The sequence below is a fragment of the Balaenoptera acutorostrata genome, chromosome 8 (genome assembly GCF_949987535.1).
Source record: "Balaenoptera acutorostrata chromosome 8, mBalAcu1.1, whole genome shotgun sequence".
NCBI classification, from domain to species: Eukaryota; Metazoa; Chordata; class Mammalia; order Artiodactyla; family Balaenopteridae; genus Balaenoptera; species Balaenoptera acutorostrata.
In genome coordinates, this window is record NC_080071.1 from 32,893,164 (window position 1) to 32,909,445 (window position 16,282).

At 40.4% G+C, this 16,282-nt stretch overlaps 2 protein-coding genes across 2 annotated transcripts in view; one reads left to right on the plus strand and one right to left on the minus strand.

Moving 5' to 3' along the window:
• SLC25A12 (solute carrier family 25 member 12) overlaps positions 1-16,282 on the minus strand; it is a 185,385-nt gene that overhangs the window by 91,863 nt on the left and 77,240 nt on the right. The gene's annotated exons all lie outside the window — the stretch shown is intronic.
• LOC103014571 (cofilin-1) lies at positions 9,610-10,281 on the plus strand. The gene has a single exon (XM_028166772.2). The coding sequence runs from the start codon at positions 9,656-9,658 to the stop codon at positions 10,154-10,156; it is 501 nt and encodes a 166-aa protein (XP_028022573.1). The 5' UTR covers positions 9,610-9,655; the 3' UTR covers positions 10,157-10,281.

Sequence of the window (16,282 nt, forward strand, 5' to 3'; positions counted from 1 at the left end):
CAGTGCTTCCCCACAACCCCAAACCTAAGTGTATTTTTTTTGTTGTTTGTTTGTTTGTGTTTTTTAAACCAAGCAAGCTCCCTGTTTAAAAAAGAAAGTCTAACAACTCCAAGGTTTAGCTTATTTCATTTAGCGCTATAATCCCTCTCCACCCTCTTCCATTTCCAGCGTTGAATCTCACAGGAGGCTTCCCTTTTCTCCAGTCTCACTAATCATAATATTTGTGTTAAGTATCCAAGTTAATATTGTAGAAATGAGGCAAGTGGACTGGCAAGTGGAAATTGTTGATAAGGAATGATATATTACTAGTACTCCTAAAGTGAGCTTTTCTGCTGCAGTTGCTTTAACTGTCTGCCACCATCACATCTCTTTCTTCAGTCCGTTCAAAGTTCTTTTAACAATGTAATTGGACATAAAGATTTACAAATTCATATTTTGTTTTACCAGCACCTTATGTCCCTGATACTCTGCTCTCTTATTTTATGAAGTTTCTCTAAGTAGGAATCTCAAGTTGTTTATTTTATGCTACTTTTCAAGGGAAGGATGTCTGTTTGTAGCCCAAAGTCCCTTAGTTTGAATAAAAGTACTTAAGGGAAAGGAAGGCATTTATTTTAAATGAAGGGATTATTTTCTATCGGAACACATTGTTGTTGACCAAATCCATACCGTTGGAGTGAAATTTAGGGACAGACTGGCCACTTGCAGAGAGGAAGACAACACTACATTTAGACAGAACCCACCACAATAATTCATAGGTATAGGCAGGCACCAGGCCACAATAACAATTTTCTTGAATAAAAAATAGCTGATGTTTGAGCAAGCTCTAGAGTTTCACTGATGCCAATCTAGTTGCAATGGAGATGATATAATAATTTAAAACTAAGGCTGCCAGCTACCCTAAATAAAGAGAAGTTAGGAGAGCTCAGTTACCCTAAATAAAGGTGAATTCTGGGACTTCCCTGGTGGTCCAGTGATTAAGAATCCGCCTTCCAACGCAGAAGACGCGGGTTCAATCCCTGGTCAGGGAACTAAGATCCCACATGCTGCAGGGCAACTAAGCCTGTGCGCCGCAACTACTGAGCCCACGTGCCACAGCTAGAGAGCCCGCATGCCACAACTACTGAGCCCACGTGCCACGACTAGAGAAGCCCGTGCAACAGAAATAGAGTAGCCCATGCACCACGCGCCACAACAAAGACCCAGCACAGACAAAAGAAAGGAAAGGTGAATTTTGCTAGGTTTTTCATCTATCCAAATATAACAAACAATAAATTGGACAAAGGTATTAAAAGTATGTACTGTGGGATGAACTAAGTACAGAAATGAATACAAAAGCCTATGAGTTAGAGCTTCTGCCCTGAAAAACTTTGAAATCTGTCGTTCTGTTATGATGATTGGCTAATAGTATTATTAGATGTTAAAACAAACTACAACTTACTTTTTCCTCAATTGTAGATGATCGGGGTTGAGGGAAAACTTATTAGTTAATGGAATAACAAAAGACAAACCTGTCAAATAAGAGTCACAAAATATTTGGGAAAAGGAGGTAGAAATAATTCAAAACTTTTTATAATTTTTAAAAATAGAATGCCAGTATAGAAATTTATAACTTTCTTTAGACTGCAAACGATATTTGTAAACAAGAAATAATTTTAACACCTTGGCACAACTATAAGTTGAAAACTTGATAACTGAGTCTAAAAAGAATGACATTTCAGAAAGTGAAATTGGAAGTTAAAGGCTGAGACTAGCTGCAAAGGTACTGCCATTAATAGTCACTTTTTAGAGTTGGTTTCATAAAATATTTAATATGAAGCTTGACTGAGCTGGAAATTTAAATATGCTTGTGAAGTCCTTGCCCATGAAAATAATATATTACCCCCAGATGCAAAAACTAAGTATGGGCTTACTAAACAAATCCACAGAAATATGTCTCCAACTCCCAGGCTGCTGACATTGCATTAACTTTGTGGGTGAAAGTTGGAATTATCCTAATGCCTAGCACCCTAATAAACTAAAATGTAGTTATTAAAACAAGAGGCAATTTCCAATGAGCCTGTTCTGCCACAACTCCTGGCCCTCCTTCTATCTTTAATAACATGTTCTGTTTATATTCTAGCTTCCTCTGATTATTTTACTGACATGAATACATTTTTGTTCCCATTTCCATATCCCACACAGCTACGATGGATGCCATCTTGCAAGAACTAAATCAAGGTGGTGTACAAACATGTAGTAGAGCATTAGGAGATCACTGACTAATTAAACCAGGAGTGGGGCTCCTTCTAGATTAAGGGTACATACACCATCACTATGATGAGGAATGAGCTGGCATTTATGCTGTCCCCACATCAAGATGCTCACTTAAAATATTTGAAATAAATAGCATAATGAAATAAATGGCACATACACACAAAGATATTTGAACATCTGGAAACTTTAAGTGTGGATTGGTTTGAGCCTACACCTAGAAGTATAAAATGGTTCTTTATATTTCATTGAAATATTGCAAAAACCTACAAACTTTATAAGTTGTGCTTTTAACTTTTTCCTTGCTAAGAGTCTATATGGGGAAACGGCAGGGGTAGACTGGGGAGAAGTATGAAGGGTTAAGTGTCCAAGTTTGAGCAAATTATGTTTCAGTTGGTAGGCTGACCTGGAAATCAATAAATCAGAAATTATTATTTCAACCCAAGCCACTTATAGTTAGATACTAGATAAATGACACATTTTAGGACTTCTCTATACTGTACAAGTATTATACTCCCTGTAGGAACATTGGCGCTAATTGAAATAAATTCTCATTTTGGTGGAGAGGGAGGAGTGGCATATCAGAAATCAGATGAAATAGCTGTTCTCTTGCCATTGCATCTTCCTAAACTGCTCTTCCTCACAGTCTAAGTCCTATAAATTATGCAATGCAGATAACAGTGATCTTAGTTTGGGACCACAGTCTTCCTTATTCCCTTGTGGAGGCAGTAACAGCCAGTTTTCTTTTCAATAGATTTTGTAAGGAATTCATGGAATGAGCTGCTCTAGATGTTTAAGGCTGTGAGTGCCCTATTACTGTATTAGTCATGTACAAGCTGGTATTTAGTGGGAAACCTTATGATCAGATGGAGGATTGAACTAGGTGAGCTTTAATGCTTCTTTTAACACTCTAATGTTATGATTTGGAATGACCCAAATTTTAGTTAACAAACATTTATTAAGTGCCTTGAGTTGGTACTAAACTTGCTGTTGCAGCTATAGGAAATATAAGAAAAGTAAATAGCATGATTCCCAAAGTATGGAGAATATTTTATTGCGGCAACTGCTACTATTCATTTTTTCAATGAATAAAGCTGAAAGAATGATACCAAAACCTTTGCATATATCAAAGGCCAAGGCAGCTTTAGGTAAAAATTGGGTAAAAACTCTGTGGTTTGTCACATATTCCCATTCCAGTCAAAAGTATATAACTGGAAGAGCAAACATCCTGCCCAGTCCCTCAGCCGCTCACCCCTCCCCTCCCCTGGGGATTTACTTGGATCTGGTTTTTGCCTCCTTTCCACTCAGAGGTCAATAAGGAAGGATGCTTTGGGTCTGATCCAAAGTAAAGAAAAAATTTCCACTTTAAAAATCGTGGAGCTTCCCTGGTGCCGCAGTGGTTGGGAGTCCACCTGCCAATGCAGGGGACGCGGGTTCGGGCCCTGGTCCGGGAGGATCCCACATGCCGCGGGGCCGCTGGGCCTGCCCTCTGGAAACCGCGAGCCGCGGCTGCTGTGACCGTGGGCCACAATCCCCGAGCTGGGAGCCCGTGCTCCACAACTGGAGGGGCCGCCGCGGTGAGGGGCCTGCGCGCCGTGGCAGGGCGTGGCACCCAGCTCGCAGTGGCAGGGCAGGGCCCGCGTGCAGCAGCGGGGACTTAACGCAGCCAAAAATAAATAAATTTTTTAAAAAATTGTGCTGGGAGAGGGCTTCCCTGGTGGCGCAGTGGTTGAGAATCTGCCTGCCAATGCAGGGGACACGGGTTCGAGCCCTGGTCTGGGAAGATCCCACATGCCACGGAGCAACTAGGCCCGTGAGCCACAATTACTGAGCCTGCGCGTCTGGAGCCTGTGCTCCGCAACAAGAGAGGCCGCGATAATGAGAGGCCTGCGCACCGCGATGAAGAGTGGCCCCCACTTGCCACAACTAGAGAAAGCCCTCGCACAGAAACGAAGACCCAACACAGCCATAAATAAATAAATAAATAAAAATTAAAAAACTTAAAAAAAAAAAAAAATTGTGCTGGGAGAAAAACAAAGGCCCCAGAATATCCAAAGCAAACTTGAAAAAGAAAAAAGTTGGAGGACTTTCACTACCTGGCTTCAAGATTTAGTATAAAGCTAAAGAAATCAATATAATATGGTACTGGCTGGCAAAAGGATTGGTAAATAGATCAATGAAACAGAATAGAGAGCTCAGAAATAATTCCAAAATTATAAAGTCATTTTATTTCTAACAAAGGTGCCAATGCAATCCAACGGGGCAAGGAGTCTTTTCAACAAATGACACAACTAGCTAGATATGCATGTGGGAAAATAGAGAAACTTCAACCTCTACCTCAAAACATATACTAAAATAAATTTGAGATGAATCATAGACCTAAATGCAACAGGTAAAATCATAAAGCTTTTAGTAGAAAACATTAAAAAATATCTTCATGACTCAGAGGTAAAGGTGTTTTAGTCAGAACATAAAAATCAATAACCATAAATTAAGAAATTGATAAATTAGATTTCACTAAACTCAAAAATTTCTACTTATCAGAAGACAGCATTAAGAAAATTAATAGGACAAAAACAAAAAAAAAGAAAAAGAAAATAAATAGGCAAGCCACATCTAGGAGAAAAACTAGGAAACATATATAAAACAGAGGACTGATATCCAGGATATAAAGAACTCCTAAAACTCAGTGGTAAATAAACAGCCTAGTTTAAAAATGGGCAAAAGATGCAAACACTTCACAAAAGAAGATATACAAATTGCTAATATGCACATGAAAAACTGCACAACATCATTAGTCATCAGGGAAATGCAAATTAAATCACAGTAAAAAGATAGTACTACACACCTGCTAGAATGGCTAAAATTAAAAAGACTGAAAACACCAGATTCTGGCAAGGATGTGGAGCAACCAGAGCTCTCGTGCACTGTAGTGGAAGTGTAAATGATATAACCACTTTGGGAAAAGATCGAGCGGGTTCTTATAAAACTAAACATATACCTACACTATGAATCAGCAGTTCTACCTTTCAGTGTTCACCCAAGAGAAATGAAAATATGTGTGGATAAAAAGACTTGGTCAAGAATGTTCACAACCACTTTATTCATAAAAGCCAAAAACTTCGGACTTCCCTGGTGGCTCAGTGGATAAAACTCTGAGTTCCCAATGCAGGAGGCTTGGGTTTGATCCCTGGTCAGGGAACTAGATCCCACATGCATGCAGCAACTAAGAGTTCGCATGCCACAACTAAGGAGCCACGTGCCACAACTAAGGAGCCCAGGAGCCACAACTAAGGAGACCGCCTGCTGCAACAAAGGAGCCCATGTGCTGCAACTAAGGAGCCAGCAAGCCACAACTAAGGAGCCCGCCTACCACAACTAAGACCTGGTGCAACCAAATAAATAAATATTTAAACAAATAAATAAAAGCCAAAAACTGGAAATAGCCCAGTCGTCCGTTAATAGGAGAACGGATAAACAAACTATGATATATTCACAGAATGGAATACTATTCAGCAGTAAAAGAGAGCAAACTACTGATACACACAATGGCATGGATGAGTCGTAAAAGTATCATGCTAAATGAAAGAAGCCTTACATGGAATCATATACAAAAGAGCATATACTATGTGATTACATTTATGTGAAGTTCTAGAACAAACAAAACTAATCTATGGTGGGAAAAAGCAGAACCATGGTTGCTTAGGGAGAGGAACTGACTGGAAAGAGGCATGAGGGAACTATCTGGAGTAATAGTAATCGTCTATGTCTTGCTAGGGGTTTAGGTTATAGATGTATGTATTTTCCAAAATTTAGGGAATGTACACTTAAGGTTTATACATTTCACTGTGTGTCAATTTTTCCTCAAAAGAAAAAAAATCTGTAAATAAATATTGAACTAGGTAGGTAATTACATGAAGTATTTAAGGAGAAGAGTACTGGTATATTAAATTTACTTTGAAATCCATAAAAGAAATAAGACAATGGATGGACGGATAGATAGACATGTTATACCTAACTTGGGGGGGTTGGTATTTGGGAATTCACTTTAAAAATTCTTTCAACTTTTGTATACTTTTGAAAATTTTCATAATAAAATGCTGGGGAAAATCATGCTGGGTCTTTTGATACTGAAGATGGCTATCCAGTTATGTAATTCTGTTATTTGGCTAGAAATTGTAATGGACCTTGTTTCTTAAACACTGACAGGTCTCTGTGCATTGTTGCAGGGTAGGGAAAAGAAACTGAAACTGCTTGACAAATAATATATCTCTAGTATGGGCAGCGAAATCTATGAAGACTATATTGCATTGAGGAAAAAAAATGTTTTCCTTAACATGGATTCAGACAGTAATTATATGTCCTTGGGAGTTGTGTGTGCTTGTGTCTATGTGTCTGTTTGGTCTAATAGTTACCCACAGGAAAATTAGAGGAAGAATGTGGAGGTATATTTGCATAACATACTGACAGAAACCTTGGAAAGTACCAGACTTGGAATCTGAAGGCTGCCCTGGAACTCTCCTGTTGAAATGCACCTAGAGTGTAAATCTAGGCTGAGAAACTCAAGACTTTGGTGGGAAATATCCTGCAATGGGTCATTGTGTCCTTGGACTGCCCTGTTGGGGGAAGGAGAACTCATCCTAGGATGAAATCAACCCCAGTGAGAAGGAAGTTTCAAAAAAGGGGAGGGCAGATTTGTAGTGGGAGACCTAAAGAAAGGACTCCTTAAGGAAGAGAGGGCCACAAATCTCAAGACAAGGAAGCTAGGAACCAGGGTATGCCCAGGAAGAAACTCCTTCTGAAGAATTGCTATAAAGGAATAATGTAATGCAATGTAGTACTGATCAGCATAAAATTGTACTGACCAGAAGAATAATCAGGAAATTTAAGTTAGAAAGTTCTGGAGAAACAACATGAAAGAGCTGAAACTTGAGGACAGTTAGACCTTGTGGAAAGAGACAAATCAAGGAGGAAAAGCGGGCAGAATTGTGGAATGATTGGCATTCTTTTGATTGGAAAATATCAGAAGCTGAGAACACAGAAGGAACTTGACCAAGAACTGTTAAAAGGTCTCAGTCAAAGTAGTATTCTGCACTTTCCATTCCCAGTAGCCCTGACAATAGTATATATAGCACCTTAAGGTAATGACAATATGATAAGAAAAAACTACATGAAAATGAAATAAATAATTAAGAGGTCTTCACCATGGTATAAGGTCTTTGTACTTCAAAAGATGTCACAATGGATAAGAATAAACTTATGTATAAAAATGGTTAACTAGGGAGTTCCCTGGTGGCCTAGTGGTTAGGATTCAGTGCTTTCACTGTGGAGGCCTGGGTTTGGGGAACCATCCTACATGCTGCGTGGTGTGGCCAAAATACCAAAAAAAAAAAAAAAAAAGGGAGGGGGTTAACTATATTTTGTGCTTTTGAGGAAGCTTCCGGGTAATGCTGACCTGATGCTTCTTCTGTGACTCTGGGCAAGTCAGCATGGGAAGAAATTATGGAGTAACAGATCTACATGGTCTTGCCTGTATTATCTCGCACTTTTACTGCTTGGAAAGAAGCCCCAGAAAACATTATTTGCTCATCCTGTTCTTCCATCAGCCTGGATGGATGGATGGGCTTACCTGGACAGTTCATGATGAGGATGGGTAATAAAACAGTCAGCAGTTATACTTCCTTTAATCATCCCCAGCCCCTCAATAAAGCATTTTATGTGAACTAGTTTTGTGTTGATGGTGTGGAAGGAAAATTAAGGCGCAGTAATGGGAAGTGTAGCCTTCCTCATATCACCCCTTCACTGAGATCCATGTGGCAGTAGCAGCAACATCATTTCATCGAAGACAGTAGGCTCAGAGTTCTAGGTAGGGAACAGCAGCCAAGTGAGTATAACCCAAGGCATACTGGGTGGTAAAGAGGGGACATGGATCACAGAGAAGAAACTGCTCAGTAGTAGATGAGACAAATCCCCTTTTGTTCAAACATACTAGAGGACCATGAAGGGATGAAAGGACATTTCATCATATGGAATTCTATATGGCTATGAAATTCTACTCCATCTCTTAGACATAGTATTGGCTTATTATTGATATCCATAAGCAGGAAATATGAAGGGAACCTAATTATTCCTCTCCATAAAGATCTTACAATGTATTAAGACAAAACATGGGTAAAACCATTAATTAACAATGCATATGCTTAACTGTGTGGTAAATTTATGCAATACAGCTTTAGAAAAAGAAAAAATCAATTCAAGCTGGGTGATATACAGAAGGTTTCACGGAAACCATAATTTGCCACTTCTTGAATTCGTGATTTCTCTGTTTCTTCCAGGGTATGTCTTATTACCCTGTCCTTCGTCCTTCATCCACACCCTTGGCCCTAACACTTATCTAAATGCTTGACATTAACTATGTAGGTACTACTTAAAAGTTTATTGATTATTCTTACCTGGTTGTTCAACCACTAGCCATTAGTCCTGTTATATTTCCTAAGTAAAGACCATTACCATTGTCTTAGTGGCTCAAGCCAGAAAGCTGGGTATCAGACTCTTCCTTACCCCTCACATCCAAATAGCTGCCCAGTCCTGTGTTTTCCATCCTCTTCAGTCTTTTTAAAATCTCTTCTTTTGATTATAATGGCCTTCATTATGCCTCCTAATTGCTCTCCCACGCCTCCAGTTCTCCACTTTCTGCCTCCTGTCACTATCCTCAAATCCATTCTCCACAGTGCTGTCAACCGTTCGATATAAAACAGATACTAAATCTTGTCACTTCCCCATCCTTTAGTGGCTCTCTAGCGACTTCAATATAAAATCCAAGCTCCTCAGTATGATGAAGAATAGAAGCTTCCTGATCCGGCCCCTTCCTCTTACTTATATCTTACTACTATACTTGTTCCTTTAGTCACAAAGATTTTTGAGTTTTTATGCTACTTCCTTTACTGGAGATATTTTACTCCACATTTATTACAATTGGCCTATCCTTTAAGATACAGATCAAGAATCTCTTCTTCCAGAAAACAATCCTTAACACCCCTTTTTCACCCGTTGTAGACCTCCCCATCATATTTATCACATTGTGCTGTAAATACCTCTTTGCTTATTGTCTTTTCCACTGGTGGCTTTCAAACTTTATTGCCCCAGACCTAAATAGTAAAAAATACATTTTTTATCACAACCCCAGTACACACTGAAGTAAAAACTTCATGAAGCAATATTGAACTTTATTACATGCAACATACTCTGGTATTTACTATTCTGTACTATTCTTTTTTTTTTTTTTTTTTCTAATTCTATTTTCAACATTCTGAATTGATTTCACGACCCATACTTTAAAAATGCTGCAGTAGCGGCTCTTGTCTTTTCTGGCTCTCCTTGTTATCTCCTTTTCTCTTCCAGAAACATGGCCTCTGGTGTGGCTGTCTCTGATGGGGTCACCAAAGTGTTCAACGACATGAAGATGCGTAAGTCATCGACACCAGAGGAGGTGAAGAAGCGCAAGAAGGCAGTGTTCTTCTGCCTGAGCGAGGACAAGAAGAACATCATCCTGGAGGAGGGCAAGGAGATCCTGGCAGGTGATGTGGGCCAGACTGTAGACGACCCCTATGCCACCTTTGTCAAGAGGCTGCCAGACAAGGACTGCCGCTACGCCCTCTATGATGCAACCTATGAGACCAAGGAGAGCAAGAAGGAGGAGCTGGTGTTCATCTTCTGGGCCCCTGAGTGTGCACCCCTTAAGAGCAAAATGATCTATGCCAGCTCCAAGGACGCCATCAAGAAGAAGCTGACGGGGATCAAGCATGAATTGCAAGCAAACTGCTATGAGGAGGTCAAGGACCGCTGCACCCTGGCAGAGAAGCTGGGGGGCAGTGCCATCATCTCCCTGGAGGGCAAGCCTTTGTGAGCCCCCTCCAGCCCCCTGCCTGGAGCATCTGGCAGCCCCAGACCTGCCCATGGGAGCTGCAGGCCACCCCCTTCCTGCCAGACAGGAGGGGCTGGGGGGATCCCAGCAGGGGGAGGGCAGTCCCTTCACCCCAGTTACCAAACAGCCTCCGCACCCCCTGGACCTTCCTCCACCTCCTCCCTCCATCCCTGACGGTTCTGGCCTTCCCAAACCGCTTTTGATCTTCTGATTCCTCTTGGGTTGAAACAGACCAAGTTCCCCCTCAGGAACCCCTGTTTGTGGGGGGACCTGTATTTTTTTTAACAACACCCCAGTTCCCCACTTGTTCCTCCCTTTTTCCATGCTGCCAACTTCTAACCGCAATAGTGACTCTGCTTGTCTGTTTAGTTCTGTGTATAAATGGAATGTTGTGGAGATGACCCCACCCTGCGCCGCCTGGTTTCCCTCCCCTTTTCCCCTGGTCACAGCCACTCATGGAAGCAGGACCACTAAGGGACCCTCAATTAAAAACAAAAAACAAAAAAAACGCACAACAATGAAAAGGCTCACTAATGGGAAAAAAAAAAATGCTGCTGTAGACCGTGAACTCACATAGATTCTCAAGCATAGTAGATGCTCAATACAAGTAATTGAGAAAAAGACAAAACAAAAATCTCTGTATCCCTAGCAATTAGCACAGCGCTAGACACATAGCAGTGTTAAATAAAGATGCTTAATAAAAGAATAAATGCACACTTCTGGGGCAGACCATCTTCATGAATTATGATGTTTCCCTCCATCATTTCCCTTTTTAAGAATAAGAGTTTCTGGGGCTTCCCTGGTGGCGCAGTGGTTGAGAATCTGCCTGCCAATGCAGGGGACACGGGTTCGAGCCCTGGTCTGGGAAGATCCCACATGCCGCGGAGCAACTAGGTCCGTGAGCCACAATTACTGAGCCTGCGCGTCTGGAGCCTGTGCTCCACAACAAGAGAGGCCATGACAGTGAGAGGCCCGCGCACCGCGATGAAGAGTGGCCCCCACCTGCCACAACTAGAGAAAGCCCTCGCACAGAAACGAAGACCCAACACAGCCATAAATGGATAAATAAATAAATAAATAAAATTAAAAAAAAAAAAAAAGAATAAGAGTTTCTTACAAGATATTATATGTAATTTTACATTACAAAATATACCCATGTAAGCACAGATACAGAGACAGGCAAAAATGGAGAAGGACTTCAAAAATTGCTGCATTTGAAGGACATAATGAGATAGAGAGGCATGATTGCCAAAGGCCAACTGTTTGGTCCTCTTAAAAAAGGCCTAATGTGGTAAAGTCACCAAGGTCAGGATCTGGTTAGAAATTGTCTTCTAAATGGCCCAAAGATCACTTACACTAACCAAATTCACAAGATACTGGTGAATACCTAATATTAACTAATATTTATTGTACAGTACATACTATGCATCAGACAATATTCTAAGCAATTTTTATGACTCTACCCTCAAAAAAACCCTGTGAAGTATGGTTATTTCATGCTATTATCTCCATTTCAAAGATGAGGAAACAGACTGAGATATTAAGCAACTTTCCCAATGTTATACAGCTAGGAAGTGGTAATAAAATGGTTAGTAAAAGGATTGTAATAAAAATGTTGTGAAAATCTCTCAGAAAATAGGGCAATACACAAAGAATGGCAGAAAAATATTTAAATATAGAGAGCTAAACCAGGGGACCTAATAGTTGACTACTAGGACCTCCAGAGAAAATAGAGATTTTAAATTATGGGGAAGAAATTATCAAATAAAAATAAGAGAATTTTCCAAATCCAAAGGATGAGTTTTGAGTTTCAAAGTATCCTCTGTGTATCCAGAACAATGAATGAAAACGGTTCAATACCAAGGCACATTATAAAATATCAGAACATTGGAGATAAAAAGAGGATCTCATGTAGCTGGAACACACAAATCCATGTACTAAAAGAGGAAGTAAAATTGCCCTCTCACTATCACACCAAGTAACCCACTGAAGAAATTTTTGCCTTTCTTCCCAGCAACATTGGGCTCATGGTTTTTGAGGTCCTATATCCGAGGGAGGAATGCTTCCATCAGGAAACACCATCAAGGTTCAGATGAATTGGAAACTGAAATTTCCCACTGGATATTTTCGGCTTCTGGAGCTGTAGAATTAAAAGCAGAAAAGAGTTGCCATAGCCATGTGGTGATTAATCCTGATCATCAAAGGGAAACTCAGTTGCTGCTATACAATAGGGCAAGAATGACTATGTCTGAAACCCAACTGAGGCAACTCAGTAAAGATAGCCAATATAAGATAAGTCCAAAGGTAAGTCCATAGTGGATTCAGATCATTTGGGAACTAAGGTTTAGGTGCTGGACTAGATAAAGAATCAGACCCAGTCGAGGAGCTTAGAGGGATAATAGGACATGCAATGAAGGGTTGAAAAATGAAGTTATGATTATCAGCTTATGCCTCAAGGCCACCTACAGAATGGGGGTTCACAAGATGGCGGAGTAGAAGGATGTGCTCTCACTCCCTCTTGCGAGAACACCAGAATCACAACTAGCTGCTGGACAATCATCGACAGGAAGACACTTGAACTCACCAAAAAAGATACCCCACATCCAAAGACAAAGGAGAAGCCACAATGAGATGGTAGGAGGGGCGCAATCACAGTAAAATCAAATCCCATAACTGCTGGGGGGGTGACTCACAGACTGGAGAACACTTATACCACAAAAGTCCACCCACTGGAGTGAAGGTTCTGAGCCCCACGTCAGGCTTCCCAACCTGGGGGTCCAGCAACGGGAGGAGGAATTCCTAGAGAATCAGACTTTGAAGCCTAGTGGGAATTGATTGCAGGACTTCGACAGGACTGGGGGAAACAGAGACTCCACTCTTGGAGGGCACACACAAAGTAGTGTGCGCATCAGGACCCAGGGGAAGGAGCAGTGATCCCAGGGGAGACTGAACCAGACCTACCTGCTGGTGTTGGAGGGTCTCCTGAAGAGGCAGGGGTGGGGGGTGCGGCTGTGGCTCACCGTGGGTACAAGGACACTGACAGTGGAGGTTCTGGGAAGTACTCCTTGGTGTGATCCCTCCCAGAGTCTGTCATTAGCCCCACCAAAGAGCCCAGGTAGGCTCCAGTGTTGGGTTGCCTCAGGCCAAACAACCAACAGGGAGGGAACACAGCCCCACCCATCAACAGTCAAGTGAATTAAAGTTTTACTGAGCTCTGCCCACCAGAGCAACAGTCAGCTCTACCCACCACCAGTCCCTCCCACCAAGCCTCTCAGATAGCCTCATCCACCAGAGGGCAGACAGCAGAAGCAAGAACTACAATCCTGCAGCCTGTGGAACAAAAACCACATTCACAGAAAGATAGACAAGATGAAAAGGCAGAGGGCTCTGTACCAGATGAAGGAACAAGATAAAACCCCAGAAAAACAACTAAATAAAGTGGAGATAGGCAACATTCCAGAAAAAGAATTCAGAATAATGATAGTGAAGATGATCCAGGACCTCGGAAAAAGTATGGAGGCAAAGATCGAGAAGATGCAAGAAATGTTTAACAAAGACCTAGAAGAATTAAAGAACAAACAAACAGAGATGAACAATACAATAACTGAAATGAAAACTACACTAGAAGGAATCAATAGCAGAATAACTGAGGCAGAAGAACGGATAAGTGACCTGGAAGACAGAGTGGTGGAATTCACCGCTGCAGAACAGAATAAAGATAAAAGAATGAAAAGAAATGAAGACAGACTAAGAGACCTCTGGGACAACATTAAATGCAACAACATTCACATTATAGGGGTCCCAGAAGGAGAAGAGAGAGAGAAAGGACCAGAGAAAATATTTGAAGAGATTATAGTCGAAAACTTCCCTAACGTGGGAAAGGAAATAGCCACCCAAGTCCAGGAAGTGCAGCGAGTCCCATACAGGAGAAACCCAAGGAGAAACATGCTGAGACACATAGTAATCAAATTGGCAAAAATTAAAGACAAAGAAAAATTATTGAAAGCAGCAAGGGAAAAACGACAAATAACATACAAGGGAACTCCCATAAGGTTAACAGCTGATTTCTCAGCAGAAGCGCTACAAGCCAGAAGGGAGTGGCATGATATACTTAAAGTGATGAAAGGGAAGAACCTAAAACCAAGATTACTCTACCCAGCAAGGATCTCATTCAGATTTGATGGAGAAATCAAAAGCTTTACAGACAAGCAAAAGCTAAGAAAATTCAGCACTACCAAACCAGCTCTACAACAAATGCTAAAGGAACTTCTCTAAGTGGGAAACACAAGGAAAGAAAAGGACCTACAAAAACAAACCCAAAACAATTAAGAAAATGGTCATAGGAACATACATATCGATAATTACCTTAAACGTGAATGGATTAAATGTTCCAACCAAAAGACACAGGCATCAAGAAAAAGAGGAAGATGACTCAAATCAATAAAATTAGAAATGAAAAAGGAGAAGTTACAACAGACACCGCAGAAATACAAAGCATCCTAAGAGACTACTACAAGCAACTCTATGCCAATAAAATGGACAACCTGGAAGAAATGGACAAATTCTTAGATAGGTATAACCTTCCAAGACTGAACCAGGAAGAAACAGAAAATATGAACAGACCAATCACAAGTAATGAAATTGAAACTGTGATTAAAAATCTTCCAACAACAAAAGTCCAGGACCAGATGGCTTCACAGGTGAATTCTATCAAACATTTAGAGAAGAGCTAACACCCATCCTTTTCAAACTCTTCCAAAAAATTGCAGAGGAAAGAACACTCCCAAACTCATTCTATGAGGCCACCATCACCCTGATACCAAAACCAGACAAAGATACTACAAAAAAAGAAAATTACAGACCAATATCACTGATGAAAATAGATGTAAAAATCCTCAGCAAAATACTAGCAAACAGAATCCAACAACACAATAAAAGGATCATACACCATGATCAAGTGGGATTTATCCCAGGGATGCAAGGATTCTTCAATATATGCAAATCAATCAATGCGATACACCATATTAACAAATTGAAGAATAAAAACCATATGATCATCTCAATAGATGCAGAAAAAGCATTTGACAAAATTCAACACCCATTTATGATCAAAAGTCTCCACAAAGTGGGCATAGAGGGAACCTACCTCAACATAATAAAGGCCATATACGACAAACCCACAGCAAACATCATTCTCAATGGTGAAAAACTGAAAGCATTTCCTCTAAGATCAGGAACAAGACAAGGATGTCCACTCTCACCACTATTATTCAACATAGTTTTGGAAGTGCTAGCCACGGCAATCAGAAAAGAAAAGAAATAAAAGGAATACAAATTGGAAAAGAAGAAGTAAAACTGTCACTGTTTGCAGATGACATGATACTATACATAGAAAATCCTAAAAATGCCACCAGAAAACTACTAGAGCTAATCAGTGAATTTGGTAAAGTTGCAGGATACAAAATTAATGCCCAGAAATCTCTTGCATTCCTATACACTAATGATGAAAAATATGAAAGAGAAATTATGGAAACACTCCCATTTACCATTGCAACAAAAAGATTAAAATACCTAGGAATAAACCTACCTAGGGAAACAAAAGACCTCTATGCAGAAAACTATAAGACACTGATGAAAGAAATTAAAGATGATACCAACAGATGGAGAGATATACCATGTTCTTGGATTGGAAGAATCAATATTGTGAAAATGACTATACTACCCAAAGCAATCTACAGATTCACTGCAATCCCTATCAAATTACCAATGGCATTTTTTACGGAACTAGAAAAAAATCATCTCAGAATTTGTATGGAGACACAAAAGACCCCGAATAGCCAAAGCAGTCTTGAGGGGAAAAAACGGAGCTGGAGGAATCAGACTCCCTGTCTTCAGACTATATTACAAAGCTACAGTAATCAAGACAATATGGTACTGGCACAAAAACAGAAACATAGATCAATGGAACAAGATAGAAAGCCCAGAGATAAACCCACGCACCTATGGTCAACTAATCTATGACAAAGGAGGCAAAGATATACAATGGAGAAAAGACAGTCTCTTCAATACGTGGTGCTGGGAAAACTGGACAGCTACATGTAAAAGAAT